Here is a 16,655-nt window from a genome sequence, read left to right on the forward strand (position 1 = left end):
TTGAGAACTCTGCAAAATCCAGGACAGCAGACACCGTGGACAGCATGAATTCAAGCACACCTGAGCTCATCAGGACTGGCACAAGGCTCTCCAAAAGTGGACCTGCCACTACCAGGCTGGAGCAGGTCTTGGAAGCAGTTTGACTGGATGCTTGCAGCACTATTTAAAAGTGGGAAGCTCAGGCAGAGCAGACTTGCCCCTGCACCCCGGGCACGTAGTGCCACAAGCTGACCACATTCCAGATGTTTGCTAGTCCTGGCCATCGTGCAGGCAGGCACGCACAGCAAGCAACTGGGTGGTCAGGCTGGTTTTAAAGAAATATCTTGTAACAGTATTTGTGGCACTTGAATATGCTTTTGTCTAAGGGAAAAAAAAAATCCTGCTTGCTTATGCATCTCGTGTAGTGCCCAATTCCTCTTTTTCTTTTATTTTTTTTTTCCATGTGTCAAGTGTTTTGCTTTCTGAACTCCTCGCAAGTTGTATTTACTGGGTGTGAGAGCTATGAGCCTAGAGGGAGAGGCAAGGCACTGTTAGGAACAGTGAAAACCTGAATGCAAGCAACATTTTTGTTAATAAGCTGCCTAGACATGAAAGAGTGATGAAACTTTTTGTAGAGAAGTAAGGAGGAGAAGAGAAGGGCTTCCTGGATGACCTGAAGAGTAAAGGACTTGCTCTTCCTGCTTGTCCCAGCAAAACGAAGCTCAAACGGGAAAATCTTACTGAAGTGGGGAAAAAGGTGGTTCTGCACAAGCTTGGATGGGTAGAGACTGCTATGAGTCAGGTTAGCCTGGAAATTAAGGCAAGAAAAAGCTCAGAACCATCAGAGAGAAGTAATCAAAGAGCTGTGTAATTCAGAAGAGGAAGTATCATACAGCCTCTGCAGGAATCATAGAATAGTTTGAGTTGGAAAGGACCTTAAGACCATCTAGTTCCAACCGCTGCCATGGGCAGGGACACCTCACACTAGACCAGGCTGCCCAAGCCTCTGTCCTGCCTGGCCTTGAACACTGCCATTTCTTTGGGCAACCTGTTCCAGTGCCTTACCACCCTCACAGTAAAGAACCTCTTCCTCCTTATATCTAACCTGAACTTCCCCTGTTCTAGTTTAAACCTATTACCCCGTGTCCTTTCACTACAGTCCCTGATGAAGAGTCCCTCTCTAGCATCCATGGAGGCCCCCTTCAGATACTGGAAGGCTGCTGTGAGGTCTCCATGCAGCCTCTCTTTTTCCACACTGAACAGCCCCAATTTTCTCAGCCTGTCTTCGTGTGGGAGGTGGGAGGAGTGAGAAGTGGAATTGGAGGTACAAGAAGCCTCTTGCAAGTCTCACTCTGTATGGATTAGGGAGGATGTAAATGAGCGCAGGTATAGCAGAGCTGGTGAAAGTGAAACCTGTGGAGATTGAAAGAAGATGAGCCCATGAGCTTCTGGGTTATAATGAAGGTGACTGGCTGTGAGTGTAAGCTGAGGTACAAGAAGAAAAGTGCATGGGATTTAACCTGTAAGTCAGTTATCAGCTCAGAGGAAGAGCTAAGGAAGAGGAAATGGGCAGCTGCATCACCCAGCTTTTAGTTCTGCAGAGTAATCGCAATGCGGGGCTTGCGCTGAGCCTGCATGGCTGCTCTCAGGGTGTCCTGGGATCAGATGGGTAATGTGGAATCTGTGATTGCCAGCTGGTAGGAGAAGGTGTTACCTGAAGCAGGGCTCTGGGGGTGTATTTTATAGAAGTGTAGAATGTTTTGGGTTGGAAGGTACTGTAAATCTCATCCAGTTCCAAACCCCTCTCAGCTTGTCTCCATAGCAGAGGTACTTCAGCCCTCTGAGCATCTCCACGGCCTCCTCTGGACAACACGTCCCTAATGTGTGGGACTGCAGGAGGGGGTCTCACCAGAGCAGAGGGGGAGAATCCCTTCCCTCACTCTGCTGGTCACGCTGCTGGTGATGCAGCCCAGGACATGGTTGGTTTCTGGGCTCAAGCGCACACGGGCGGGTCATGGTGAGCTTCTCATTGACCAACACCCCCAAGTCCTTCTCTTCAGGGCTGCTCTCAATCCAGTCTCCCCCAGATGGTACTTGTGCTTGGGACTTCCTGCTCCCCCCAGCTGCTTGTCACAGATCTGGTTTGAAATCCATGTGTGCAGTTGAATACCAAGTTGTGTTTCTGGGGACCTGGCCATGCTGTTAGCAATCTGAAGATGGCCCACTCTGTCTTTGCCCAGTTGACCACTTGCAGCTGCTTATGGGGCTGGAAAACTGTTTTCAAAAGTTTGAATATAAAAGGCAGTCTGCAGTCCTGTTGGCAAGTTGTAATTGTAAATTACCCAATTTTCATTCCTCAGTTAGTGCTGGGCTGGTGGAGCTGTGCTACAATGAGTTGTCTGTACCATGTGGTTGGAATCAATGGTACTGATCTTCCCTCCTTCCCATTTACTCTCTCTCTTTTTTTTTTTTTTTTTTTTTTTTTTTTTTAAGGTAGGGGACCATAAATTCACTGCTCACCGGATTGTGCTAGCAGCTTCTATCCCATACTTCCATGCCATGTTCACCAATGACATGATGGAGTGCAAGCAGGATGAGATTGTCATGCAGGGCATGGATCCCAGGTAACATCCCAAGACACATGAGGATCTCCAGAGGCATCATGAGTGCTCTGTGGCATCAGTGTTGTGTATGCAAGCCTACCCTCTGTGTGAATGGCGCTAGAAAATGGTTTTCTGTTAGTGGGGTCGTGTGCTGGCTTGGATTCAATGCATTTTCTGCCCTTTCTTCCCTTTTTTTAGTGCACTTGAGGCTCTGATCAATTTTGCCTACAATGGTCACCTGGCCATAGATCAGCAGAACGTGCAGTCTCTGCTAATGGGGGCAAGTTTCCTTCAGCTGCAGAACATCAAAGATGCTTGTTGCACTTTCCTCAGAGAGAGGTAAGGGGTTGTCCTTTGACTGTGCTTGCTGCTCCCCAAAACCAGCAAGGTTTTAGTCATCTGTGTCTGGCTTGGGAGGAGCAGGATGTCTCCTCCCAGTGTGATAAGGAGCTCCGTGTCTCCCAAGACTTGTCATTCTCATTGCCTATAAAATAACTTATCTGGCTTATGAGATGCTACAGCTGGGACACAATGTAGGGCCTTGGCCAGCCATGGGAATTAATACCTAGAGCAAAAGTGAGTGAGTATTTCTCTTTTTTTAAGAGTTAACTAGCTGGTTTCCCATCACAGTGCTGCGTGACTACCTCTACTGCTAATGAACCCACCCTTGCAGTAATTACCCTCTCTGCAGTTGCATGTGTAAGAGGGGAGGAACAAAGGAACCCAGCCAAGGAGCTGAACAGGAAGCCATGTCAGAACCTTAAATTGGTCTCAGGTTTTTTTCAGTTCCTTGGCTGATGTTTGGCTGCCAGACTGTTCCAGCAGCAGGATCTGGAAAACGAAAAGCTGGACTATTCCTTGGAAACGTACCACATGCGTTTTCAGATCGTGCCAGGGAGTCTTATGTGTTGAGTTTCCTTAGCCCGATTTCTCTGCAGCTGTTCAGTGTGTTCTGTGGTGTGATATTAAACATACCTACCAAATAAATGGAACACCTCAACCAGTTATTTTTCTTTGCTTCTAAGTAGAAGTATCTTAAAACCACAGGATGGGGAGAAAACATATTTTTCCTCCGTGTTTAAGATGTGTCAATTTTCAGTCCCCCTGTGCATCCTGAATTTCTGCAATTGGTTTAAAATTAAGTTATATAAGACTACAGAGTATTAATTTTTCTTGCAAAAAGCATTTTATATGAGATAGTGGATATGACAGTTTTGAGTCCCGACTAGCTTTAGGTAGTTCTATCTATATGTAGATTAAGCAAGGTAATTTGGTTTCTCAGATTTAGCTGCCACAGTTCTCCCAAATCTACCAGGAGCAACTAGGTGTCCTAAGTGAAGTCCTGAATGCGAGTGAGTAGCTGTCACTTTGGTTAATAACAAGAAAATTAGTAGACTCTGACTGTTCCTGAAAAGCTGGAATGTGCACACTGAACTCTCATTCTAAAAGGGAATTAAGACATGGGTTGTTTTTAGGCATCTGTGCATAGACAAGTCCACAGTGCTGTAACCAACCCCTGCATGAACCCTCAAGGTCACAGAATGTTCGACTGGTTTGGGTTGGAAGGGACCTTAAAGCTCTTCCAGTTCCACCCCCCTGCCATGGGCAGGGACACCTTCCACTAGTCCAGGTTGCTCAAAGCCAGAGGAATTGGCTTTATGTAGCTGTTACAGATGCTGTTCTGTAGTGCTTAGAAAAGATGTAAGATGAGAAAAGATGTTACTGTGAGGGTAGTGAGGCCCTGGCACAGGTCGCCCAGAGAAGCTGTGGCTGCCCCATCCCTGGCAGTGTTCAAGGCCAGGTTAGACGGGGCTTGGAGTAACCTGGTCTAGTAGAAGGTGTCCCTGCCCAGGGCAGGGGGGTTGGAACTGGATGAGCTTCAAGGTCCCTTCCTTCATCAGTGAGCTCAAGCTTGCCATTGCTGAAGAGTACACAGCTGTGGCTTTCACTGCATCGTGTATGCTCTGCTTGCATTGCTTCAGTGAACCTGTTTGTAATCCCTTCTCTCCTTCCCTTAAAGTGATGTTGCTTTTGCTCTCCTCTTCCCTCCTTTCCCAGGCTTCACCCTAAGAATTGTCTGGGAGTGCGGCAGTTTGCAGAGACAATGATGTGTGCGGTGCTCTACGATGCTGCCAACAGCTTTATTCATCAGCACTTTGTGGAGGTATCCATGTCTGAAGAGTTCCTGGCACTGCCTTTTGAAGACGTCCTGGAGCTTGTTTCTAGGGATGAGCTCAACGTGAAGTCTGAAGAGCAGGTCTGTACCTGGTGTGGGTCTTAGCTAAGGCTGATTTTTCCTTGAGGCTTTCTGGTTGCTTGGAAGTGGAACGGGACATGACCCTATTCCAGGTCTGAATGAAGCTGAGAAGATGCCCTGGCACAGCGGGGACACTAAGAGGTGCTAGGCAGAGCCAGGATGACTCCCATGAGCCCCTCTTCTTCTCTGTGCTGCGTTACCTTGCTTTGAGAAATGCCTGGTAGAGTTTCTCGGTTCTTGGACCGTAAATTTACAAAACATTGTTTAAGCTGTTTTAATTCTTCATCAGTGACAAAGGTGGAACCTGTTGGGTCCTGAGGACCTTCAGCTATGTCCTTTACTGTCAGTAAGTTACTGGTCCTGGGGAGAGAGCCTGAGAGTGTAGGCAACAGCAGGGAGCCCTTAGAGTTCATGTTCAAGTCCACAGGAATGCTTTTGAGGTGTAAAGAATTTGCTGCAAGTGCTGCAGTTATTTCATGACAAATGTTCCACTGGATTTGCTATCAAGAGCCTCCTCTAGGCTGGCTTGTTCCTAGAAAAAATAAAAATAAATAAAAACCCAAACAGAAAGCAGGGCTGAACAGCGTTAGGGTGTTTCAGCAGGCTTGAGAATCCATCAGAATTGGGCTGACAGTTTGCAGGAGAAACAGCCTGTCATCGAGCCAGGAAATCTGTCCTGCTCTTTCCAAGGAGGTTACTAAGGAGGTGACACATGAAAAGCAGAGCTGCAGCTATCTCCATGTAGGGTAAGAGAGTGCTTGGTTAATCAGGCTGTCTGAAACGGAGGGAAGGGAACCTGCTTCACATTCCAGCCCCATTGCTGTGTCATACCACAGACTGGTCTCTTGCTGTTTTTCCCAAGTGGATCCTTTGTGGAGCAGGTAGGAGTTCAAAGAATCATCCCTGGTGACGCTTCCTTGTGCCCCATATGCCAGCCCCCCTCTTCAGAAGTGGCGGTATTTTACTGCAGTGCAGCTTATCTGCTGGGGACACTGTGCGCAGTGGGAGCTCTGCCTCAGATGGCAGTAACAGCAGTTGGATGTGGTCACCTGGACGTAAGAGCAAGAGTGTAGAAGGACAGCCCAGCTCAGGCTTCAACTGTGAGAGTCCTGTGAGCCAAGTAGCATGTGTCTCCAATTAAAGCAGTCACCAGGCTCCTTTTGTCTTCTGGAGTCATCCCAAACAGAGTAGTAAGCAGTGCTTGAAAGAGGTCTGCACCACCAGGGTCTGCAAAGGGAGCCAAGAGGGACCAGCTCAGCTCTAGACATTTGCTGTCTAGTTATCCAGAGTTAATAGGTGGATCCCTCTCATCAAAGCTGTCCTCTGTTTTTTCATACAGCAGCACCATTATCTTTTCTTTTGCTGATTTTTGACACTAAATAAACAAGGTTTTGCATTCTGTCCCACCTCCCCTACTAAATTCTCTTCCCAGCTCCCCCATCTCCCTGAAAACATTCGTACTAAACATCTCATCCCATGGGATAATAGATCAGTATTATTGCAGGCTAAGTCGGAGGCAGGGAAAGCAATGCCAAGGCCAAGCCACCCACGTGTCACGCAACAGGAGAGTCCTCTGGTGCACTATAGAACCACAGAATGGTTTGGGTTGAAGGGACCTTAAAGCTCATCCAGTTCCAACCCCCTGCCAAGGGCAGGGACACCTTCCACTAGCGCAGGTTACTCCAAGCCCCTGTGTCCAACCTGGCTTTGACCACTGAGCCACAGCTTCTCTGGGCAACCTGTTCCAGGGCCTCACCACCCTCACAGGGAAGAACTTCTTCCTCAGATCTCATCTAAATCTCCCTTCTGACAGTTTAAAGCCATTCCCCCTTGACCTGCCCTTGTCAAAAGCCCCTCTCCAGCTTTCTTGTTGTCCCCTTTAGGCACTGGAAGCTGCCCCGAGGTGTCCCTGGAGCCTTCTGTTCTCCAGGGTGAACAAGCCCAGCTCTCTCAGCCTGTCTCCATAGCAGAGGTGCTCCAGCCCTTGGAGCATCTTTGTGGCCCCCTCTGGACTTGCGTCAACAGCTCCATGTCCTTCTGGCACTGTATAGAGCATCACTGTTCTGTACTGAAACCATGTCACCTGAGATCAGGAGAAGATCATTGTCAATACCTGGTTTCTTTTCCATCAGACAACTGGCAGCAGTAGGAACTTGCAAAATAAAAATAAATCCCAAAACTCTAACTTCCCATGCCTCTCTTCCGGCAGGTATTTGAAGCTGCGTTAGCTTGGATACGGTATGACCGAGACCAGAGAGAGTCGTTCTTGCCTGAGCTCCTGTCCAAAATCCGCCTCCCCCTTTGTCGACCTCAGTTTCTCACTGACCGTGTGCAACAAGATGACCTAGTCCGCTGCTGCCACAAATGCAGGTGAGGCTTGGACGTGGGGTTAGAAAACCACCATAGGGATGGTGGCTGTCAGTGTGGTGGAGGTGCAGGAATGTGATTTAGCAGTCTTGGAGATTGAGATTCTCATTTTGTGTGGACAGAGGGTCTTGCCAGACAGATCGCAGGTAACAGCACAAATCCAAAGCACCCTCCCCAATTTTAAACTGGCAGCAGGGCAATGTTGCCTTCTATAAGTGTTGGCCATGGTGGGGGAAAGGCAGTTGCTTAAATCTGCATCTGACTTAAGACAGATTTCATCGTGTCAACTGAGCTCTTTAATTATTTGGCTATGATTTCAGGGATCTAGTTGACGAGGCGAAAGATTATCACCTCATGCCAGAGCGCCGGCCACACCTCCCTGCATTCAAGACCCGTCCTCGGTGCTGTACGTCGATTGCAGGACTGATTTATGCTGTCGGAGGTCTGAACTCAGCAGGTACCTTGCATATCTGCTCCCCACGGTGGAGAGAGCAGCCTAGTTTGCTGGATGGGATGATGGGATTGTGAACTTTTCTCATGAAGCCTTGAGCAGTTTCTCCTCTGTGCAGCACTTTGACCCTTCCACTGAAATGCTCAAGGTGGCTGTGCCCCTATTTTAACATCTTCCAGCTAGAAATTCTGTCTAGGTCAAGTTTACCAAAAGAATCAGCATTTTGAGGGTGGTATCCTTGCTTATAGCAACAAGCAGAATTTGGAGGTGTCTAAATGGTGGTGTTGGGGTGTGGGATCATCATAGAATCACAGAATAGTTTGGGTTGGAAGGGACCTTAAAGCTCATCCAATCCAACCCCCTGCCATGGGCAGGGACACCTTCCACTAGAGGTTGCTCCAAGCCCTGTCCAACCTGGCCTTGAACACTGCCAGGGATGGGGCAGTCACAGCTTCTCTGGGCAACCTGTGCCAGGGCCTCATCACCCTCACAAGGAAGAGCTTCTTCCTCAGATCTCATCTAAATCTCCCCTGTCATCATCCCTCTGTCAGTTTAAAGCTATTCCCCCTTGACCTGTGCCTACCTGCCCTTCTCCAAAGCCCCTCTCCAGCTTTCTTGACAGCCCCTTTAGGCACTGAAAGGCTGCAATAAGCCCTCCTCGGAGCCTTTTCTTCCCCAGGCGGAACACCCCCAGCTCTCTCAGCCTATCTCCATAGCAGAGGTGCTGCAGCCCTCAGAACATATTTGTGCCACTGCAGGTCTCTGCTGCCACTCTGAGGTTACAATGGGTCCCACTTCCACAGCCTAGATCTTGGCAAGTGTTACACACAGAGCACAGGCGAGCTTTGAACCACTCTGCAATCATTTTGCATTGCAAAGTGCACTTTATATGAATTTTTCAGAGCAGGCTCTCTTCACAGGTGCGTAGAGATGTGGCTGGGATATGCCTCTGACTTGACTTTGATGTGGGAGCAGGGAGGCTAGAATAGAATGTATGAGAGCCCAGAGTAGGACATAAGACGTTTCACAGACACCTCCCCAGAGAAGAGCAGGCAGGTTCCTGGTGTCAGCTGCATCTTTGGGGTCAGAGCAGCAACTGCTTATCCCTCATGCACCTGTGCTACAGGCAGGCTTGCTAGAACAGTGCTTTAGCAGATCTTCCCCTTTTAATTTGAGTAGCAAATTTTTATGCAGGTGACTCGCTGAATGTGGTGGAAGTCTTTGATCCCATTGCCAACCGCTGGGAGAAGTGCCAGCCAATGACAACGGCCCGGAGCCGAGTCGGGGTAGCAGTGGTGAATGGACTCCTCTATGCCATTGGTGGCTACGACGGTCAGCTGAGGCTGAGCACTGTGGAGGTTTACAACCCAGAGATGGATTCCTGGTCCAAAGTGGAAAGTATGAACAGCAAGCGAAGGTACGTGCAGCTTGCTCAGGGGACCTTTGCAGCAAGAGGAGGGGTGGGGGGAAAGAAAATGAGGTTGTAGGAAGGCTGGAGGTGTTGAGTGGTGGTGTTTTCTGAATGAGGAAAAAGGAGCAAAAGAAAAAAGCAGTTGAGCTGCATAGAAGCATGTGGGATTTGCTGGCCACCTTTGGTGCTCTCGTGCTGATTCTGGGCACTGTTTGCTGGTAAGAGGGGAAAACATTCAGCAGCTCAACAAAGTTATTTCGGTGCATCACAGCACTGATTTACCAGGAAAGCTGTTAAGACCTCAGTAAGTAAAAAGCAGCTGAGCAATGTGGGCTGTAAGCTACAGAGATCTTGGGCTTGGTGGCATCAGGGGGTGAAATGAAAAGTGATGAGGTTCTGCTGGTGAGGTGTGTAAGGGTTTGAACTGGAATCCCAGAGGAGACGATTGATTTTTTCACATTGTGATACTAGATGGTAGGTGAAGCACTGGCGAGCACCGTGTAGGAAACCTGTGCTGCTCAGAGTCAGATAAACCCATTTTACTATCTCTGGCCAGTGCTGGCATTTTCTTTCCCTACCAGAAATCGTAAGAAAATCACAGCTGGGAAGGAGAGGAGTGTTTTTTATCATCCAGGGAAAAGACTTTACTGCTAAGCAGAAGGTGTTTGTGCTGGCTGGACAGAGCTGCACAGTTCCCAGCCATTTTGTGGCTGAGTTTGGGAGCCTACCCTGTATCATTTTGAAACCCCACCTAGTAAGTTGCGTGGTCATCCTGTCCTCCCCACCACTTTCATGTTTAAACATCTTCCAGGGTTTCTGCTGCGGTTTTCTTTGCACTCGCGCCTGGTCACTAAGTGTTGTTAAATTGTTCACTTTTCTGCAAGCTTTGCAGCACTTACTTACCATAAGGGTTTTGTCTGGCTTGGTGTTTTGTGGTCCAAGATGTTGATCGCTTGGGAAGAGCACACCACAAGTGGCTGAGTACATAAAATCCTGGCTTTGATTTGTAGCAGAACAACTCAGTTTTTCCATAGGGATGAGGTTCCCGGGAGCTTTTCCCACAGTGAGAGGCAGTGGCTTTTCCACAATTGGGTTGTTCTGCCTTGAAGATGAGCAGAATGAGCAACAGGCGCTCTCGTGCAGAGGAAAATGTTGGTTATTGTACAAACTGCTCGGCTTCAGCTGTAGTGCTGGGGGTTTATCACCAAGGATTGTGTCGCCAAGCTTTATATGGGAAGCTTTGATGACTACATTTCCAAGGTGGGATTTTAATTTGTCTGAAGTGTCCCATTTGCTTTTATAAGCCCAGTATGTGATTTACAGGGTGTAATGACAGGGTCAGGCATCTTGATTTAAGAACCTTCATGTTTGAGAGCAATTGGCACATCTCCTGAAGCTCTGCAGCCATGTCCCTCACCAGTGTCACCTCCAACCAGCAGTGGTGGGGAGGTCCTTCATGGAATTGCTGGGATTTTGACCCAGGATCTGGATCAAAATTTTTCTCTGAGTTTTGGTTTAGTTCGTTTCATTAGGAAAATGGGGTGTGCTTATGCCACAAGTGTCTTTTGTGACCTCTGAGGCTCAGAGCTCAGGTGGGGAGAGCAGCTTGGAGGTGAAGCCAGGGGAGATGGTGGAGGAGGTTGAGTGGGGTGAAGGAGGTGAGGGCAGGTAGTGGGCAAGGCAGGCTGTGCTGATGTATGTGTTACGGGCTGTGGGGCAGCACCTACGGCCATCTCATGATGTCCTGCTCTTCATTGCAGTGCAATGGGAACAGTAGTGCTGGACGGTCAGATCTACGTATGTGGCGGATACGATGGAAACTCATCCCTCAACTCCGTGGAGTCCTATTCTCCAGAAACAAACAAGTAAGAGCTCTTTGTGCCCTATAGCTTATCCATCTGCTTGCTGCTCAGCTAGTGCCATGGCACTGCTGGGTGTCCAAGCTGGAAAAGGAATACAGTGGACAACGCCTTTATATCTTGACAGCAGAGCAGCACCACTCCTTGCAAGAGTTTACCCGGATGCAAGCAAAAAAAGTCATGGTTTAAATAAAATACGTGGTAAAAGGAGAGTTACTAGAACCCAGCCCTAGAAATCCAGTAGAATTTAAATAATCTGTGTGCCATGCCTGCAGGAGTCTTGCTAACCTCTCCTCTTTCCTGGCAAGGTGGACAGTAGTGACCCCTATGAGCTCCAACCGCAGTGCCGCTGGAGTCACCGTCTTTGAGGGCCGGATCTACGTGTCAGGAGGGCACGACGGCCTGCAGATCTTCAACAGCGTAAGTCTACGGGGTGCTGCAGGTTACTGCAAGCCTTGGGCAGAGATCCATCCCCAGCAGGTAGCCAGAAGGTCGGGCTGGAGCTGGGACACCTCTGTGCCCTTTCTCTGTGCATCTAAAGTGCCGTGAATGTTTGCACCACCAAATTCTGTCATTTCCTGGGCCCTTCTTGCTCAGGAAGAAGTGAGATAGGCAGGAACCCACTGGGAACTGGACTGGAAGTGCTGCTTTAATTCCCCAGCACCAAAAGGATCAACCTAGTACATTTTGTTGTCTCCCTGCTTCCTTCACTTTTTAAATCATTGCATCCCTGTACCTTTGAGCTTTGAAGTATCCTAGATGTCAGGCTTCTACCTCTGTTTTCTGTGCCTGTTTGATGGCTTCGGATTATTATTGAGAGGGCTGGAGTACCTCTGCTACGGAGACAGGCTGAGAGAGCTGTATTTGTTCAGCCTGGAGGAGGGAAGGCTCTGGGGTGACCTTTGAGCAGCTTCCAGTGCCTAAAGGGGACAACAAGAAAGCTGGAGAGGGGCTTTTGACAAGGGCAGGTCAAGGGGGAATGGCTTTAAACTGTCAGAGGGGAGATTTAGATGAGATCTGAGGAAGAAGTTCTTCCCTGGGAGGGTGCTGAGGCCCTGGCACAGGTTGCCCAGAGAAGCTGTGGCTGCCCCATCCCTGGCAGTGTTCAAGGCCAGGTTGGACGGGGCTTGGAGCAACCTGGTCTAGTGGAAGGTGTCCCTGCCCATGGTAGTGGGGGTGGAACTGGAGGAGCTTTAGGGTCCCTTTCAACCCAAATCAGTCTGTTTCTTTATCTCTGAAACAAGTTTCACAGCAGGGGGAGTTGGTAGTACGAGGCCAGCTTGCCCTCTTCCACTGCTCTGTGTTTCTGTTCTCTAAAAAAAAAATCTACAACCAAACCTGATGCAAAACACAAAAGACTTGTTCATGTGCTGAGGAGTGAAAACGCAGGAGCAGTATCCAAAAGTGGTTTGCTGGGAGCAGCAATAATTATTTCTGCCTCGCTCAGCAGATTGGGGCAAGCTGTCATCTGCAGCCTGAAGTACCCCAGAGCCAAGAACTACAAATCTTGTCTGAGCTCATTCCTGAACATGACAAGTTTGGGGCAGTGCTGGAGCCCTTACAGAAGGGATCCATCTAACGGCCTCTCTACAAATGCAATGGATGCAAAATGTTTTTTTCCCCCCTGAGGTGCCAGATAACCCTTCTACAAACATACAGAGATGAGGTGCTGGCCTTTTCCGAAAGTGCAGAAGTTACTGCCACTTTCAGAAGGGAAGAAACCCGACCCTTTGCCACAGAGTATGGGACACAGGCTTAAATGTGTAACGAGTAATGGTCAGATAGTCATCCAACACGATAAACTGGAAAATCTGAACTGTTAAAGTTTAAATCTCCTGCCTGGGGAGGCAGGGGGTCTCCCTTAAGGTTAGGGGACACTTAGGGGAACATGCCCCTCTCGGGGTCCGACAGAGCTTTGGCTGGTTCTGCCTTGGGCAGCAGCATGATGTGTGCACGAGGGAAATGAATACATTGAGATTGAGACAAAATCCCGTAGCAACTGAACTTTTAATTGAAGGGTGTCCAGTCCTTTTAGTGCTGGGACTCAGATCCCTATTTAAAACAGCACACAGAAGCTGATGAAAGGGGAGAGAGGTAGAGGGAGCATCTTCAAAGCTGGATTTACAGCTGTGGTTTCTGTGACATACCACGTGGGGAGAATGGTCTGTGCCCCATGAACTCACTGATGAGTTCCTGGGTTGCAGGCAGTGGGAGCGGCATGGGATCCAGGGTGTTGGAAAAGCTTAATAACAATACAGAATCTGAATGTATGAAACCAAGGAGTGAACTTATGTTCTCTAGCACTTTCCAGCTGTGTGATGAAGCACAGGCTATGTGATCACACCACATGGTGGGTCCCGAGCGAGGTCCCCTTACACCCTGTGCTCTCTGTGACTGCAGGTGGAGTACTACAACCACCACACGGGCACCTGGCACCCAGTTGCCAGCATGCTCAACAAGCGCTGCCGCCATGGAGCAGCCTCGCTGGGCAGCAAGATGTTCGTCTGCGGGGGCTACGACGGCTCGGGCTTCCTCAGCATCGCCGAAGTCTACAGCTCTATGGCAGACCAGTGGTACCTGATCGTCCCCATGAACACCCGGAGGAGCCGTGTCTCCCTCCTGGCAAACTGTGGCCGTCTCTATGCAGTGGGGGGGTACGATGGACAGTCCAACCTCAGCTCAGTAGAAATGTATGACCCGGAGACAAACCGCTGGACGTTCATGGCACCAATGGTGTGCCACGAGGGAGGCGTTGGGGTGGGCTGCATACCCCTCCTCACCATCTGAGAAGAAAGGCTTTGAGGAGCCGTGTCTCCCTCGTGGCAAACTGTGGCCGTCTCTATGCAGTGGGGGGGTACGATGGACAGTCCAACCTCAGCTCAGTAGAAATGTATGACCCGGAGACAAACCGCTGGACGTTCATGGCACCAATGGTGTGCCACGAGGGAGGCGTTGGGGTGGGCTGCATACCCCTCCTCACCATCTGAGAAGAAAGGCTTTGGGGGGGGCTGTCTTCCTAACAACAATACAGAGAAGGGTTCAAAGAGCGTTTCATGATGTGATACCCGCAAAGCTGCGTTTCCAGGTGCTCAAGTGTCATTCACAAACATACACGCACATAAAAACCACTTGACAAAACAATCCCCACCCTTGGCTTTTTGGGCTGAGGCTCCCCAAAGATCAAACATGTCGGATTACATCTACATGCTGGTGCAAGCAAGGACCTGCCCGCCTCCCTCTATGCCCGTGAGCCTGCACTCGGAGCTGTGGCCAAGCGAATCCTTCCTCTCGACGTTGGTTTTTCACATCGCCTTGCGGTCTGCTTTCGGCTGCACCTTTGGGAAGTGCTGGTGTAGGCTGGGGGAGCGGGGAGAGGCCTAATTGTGACATAAAAACGGCCACTTAAATGACTTTGAAAATATATCTGGCTTATTGAGACAGAAAAAACCCACTGGCAGCACTTCCCAGGCCACATCCAGGCTCTGCCTTTTCTAAGGTGCTTCTTACACAAGACATCACTGGCTTCCCGGAGCAGAGCTGTGCTTTCTTCAGCTCAGTGGGGAAAACTTCTCCACAAGAGCCACATGATGGAGAAACTGGGATGAGGAAAACCAGTCCGTTAAACCATCGCATTGTTTGAGCAAGCTTGGGAGGAGGAGGCTGAATGTAAACGACACAAAGCAACAGTCGTAGGGTTTCAAAATAGGTAACAGGCCAAGGTGTTGTTTAACTTAAGGGTTTTCTTTATAATTATTGGCATGTTTTTGATGTTTCAGAGGCAGTTGGAGCAGAGCATGGCCAGTATCTTTCAGGAAGGGCAAGGAAGTTAAGTGTTGAATGTGTCAGCTCTGGAAGCCCACAGTGGGTTTTGTGCCAGGAACAAGATGTGAGGCCGAGCACTGGCAGGGCCAAAGCAGCAGCCTGCTCGAAGCAGCAGCATGCAGGCAGCACGGCAGCTCCCTCCCTGCAAAGTCCTTGCCTGCATCAGCTCCTCAGCACTTCTCTGCATGACTGTGAACCGCCATCCCTCCGGGGCTCTCTTCCATGCCCATGTCCTCCCGTGCCACCCTTCAGCAAAGCCATACCTCTTCCACTGCCGTGGGCAGGCAGGGACAGGTGGCTGCCACCCCTGCCTGCTTGGGCAGGAAGAACTTGACACTAATTCCACTGGCAGCAGCAAAGGGATGGGGGCTTTCACCCCTTGTCCTGCCTGATCCTAGTGTTTTGGGGGGCTCGGAACCTGTCCCCTGCCCAGTTCTGAGCCGGGAGGAGCTGGATGTTCACCCCAGCCCCCCAGTCCAGCACCCCACCTTGTTCCTACCTGATTCCCAGCGTCACTTGGGATCTGAACTTTGGGTGTATATGTGGATGTCTATATATTCAGGTACTATGTATATTTTAGGTATATATAATGAACGTATCTGGCTATAAATGTGATTTGTCAGTATATATCTATTTCTTCCATGTAACTACTGGCTTATTCAGTTGGGGGTTCCATGCTGCTAAGACTTTTTAAAAAGGAAAAAATAATCAAAAAACAAGCCACTCATGAACACTGGAATGAAAATGAAGTTGCTTTTTTGGGCTGTGAATATCAGACCTGGAGCTATGGTGGGGTCTTTGCAGATGGGGCACCTCCATCTCCTCGGGGGGAAGGACCACACTGTTTTCTATCTCTGCTGGCGATCCCTGAGCTTGAGAGCTGCTGGGGGAAGTCATGGGGATCGTGCCTCTGTGGCCTTAGACCTGCCTCTTCCTTCCCACCCCATAGCATCTTCTCCAGGATGTGTCCTGACAGTCACCTTGTGCAGAGGAGGCTTTGATGCTCGTGGGGCTGCTCTCCCAGCAGGCCATGGTCCCATCTTCTGTCCCTTATCCCTCCCAGCATCTCCCAGAGGGGCTTCATGTCCATAAAAACATGAATATTGGATCAAACAGGTATGCAGGAGCAGCATCTGGAAGACCTGCTGAAGCCAGGACTGTTGATGATCCATGGGCTCCCAAGCTGGTCCTCAAAGCATGGTGGTCCCAGGGATCTCAGCCAGTCAGGCTTCCGGGTTTCCTTCCCAGCGATTTCTTTGCTTTCCCTCTGTGGATGAACCAAAGGCAAAGAGGAGCTCACGGCCTGTCAGCCACTGAAGTGTCTATCATAAAGGGACAGAAAAATACTGAATTCTGGAGAAATGAGCCCCAAGTCACCCAGGGTTTTGCTGTGCTGGTTCTCCCCTCTATGTCCCTACCCCAAAAGGGCACTTTTACTGCCACTTAACCTGAAATTCATCCCCTGGCCAGCTGGTGTGGTGTTTTTGAGTGGGGTGGGAAGGGTGATGGTATGATCTCCATCAGAGGCTGGGCTGTTCAGACAAGTCTGAGCTCTGAGTGGAGTGAGAGGGATTTAAAAACATCCCAATAACTGAAAAGAAACAGGGAGAGGGGAGGCGACTGCTGGGTTTTCTCTCCATAGGAGCCAGGAGGATGCCCTCACACCCGGCTCAGGAGGAGCGGGATGTTGAGCCTGGCTGAATGGGTCCCGGGGTCATCGCTTGTACCGTCATGCTGTGAAACGGGGAGTGTACAAAGGGAAGGGGCCGCGGTGGGGACCAGCCCAGCATCTCCGCCAGGTCCGGGCAAGCACCCACCACGGCACCAGGCCAAGGAAAACACCAGCAACCCAATCCCTTCCCCACGGCAGCGGGGCCCAGTGTTTATCCTGGAGGTGAAGCAGGAC

General features: G+C 49.7%; 1 protein-coding gene across 1 annotated transcript; it reads left to right on the plus strand.

Moving 5' to 3' along the window:
• Window positions 1–2,472: 2,472 nt before the first annotated feature.
• KLHL18 (kelch-like family member 18) lies at window positions 2,473–13,714 on the plus strand (the record flags this gene model as incomplete). Its single annotated transcript, XM_010023228.1, has 9 exons — window positions 2,473–2,603; window positions 2,781–2,921; window positions 4,641–4,839; window positions 7,049–7,209; window positions 7,527–7,663; window positions 8,852–9,074; window positions 10,829–10,933; window positions 11,236–11,347; window positions 13,328–13,714. Coding segments are annotated over 9 exons (1,596 nt in total), but the record flags the coding sequence as incomplete, so codon positions are not given.
• Window positions 13,715–16,655: the final 2,941 nt, after the last annotated feature.

Source organism: Nestor notabilis, unplaced genomic scaffold (genome assembly GCF_000696875.1).
Source record: "Nestor notabilis isolate BGI_N333 unplaced genomic scaffold, ASM69687v1 scaffold13911, whole genome shotgun sequence".
Lineage (NCBI taxonomy): Eukaryota > Metazoa > Chordata > Aves > Psittaciformes > Psittacidae > Nestor > Nestor notabilis.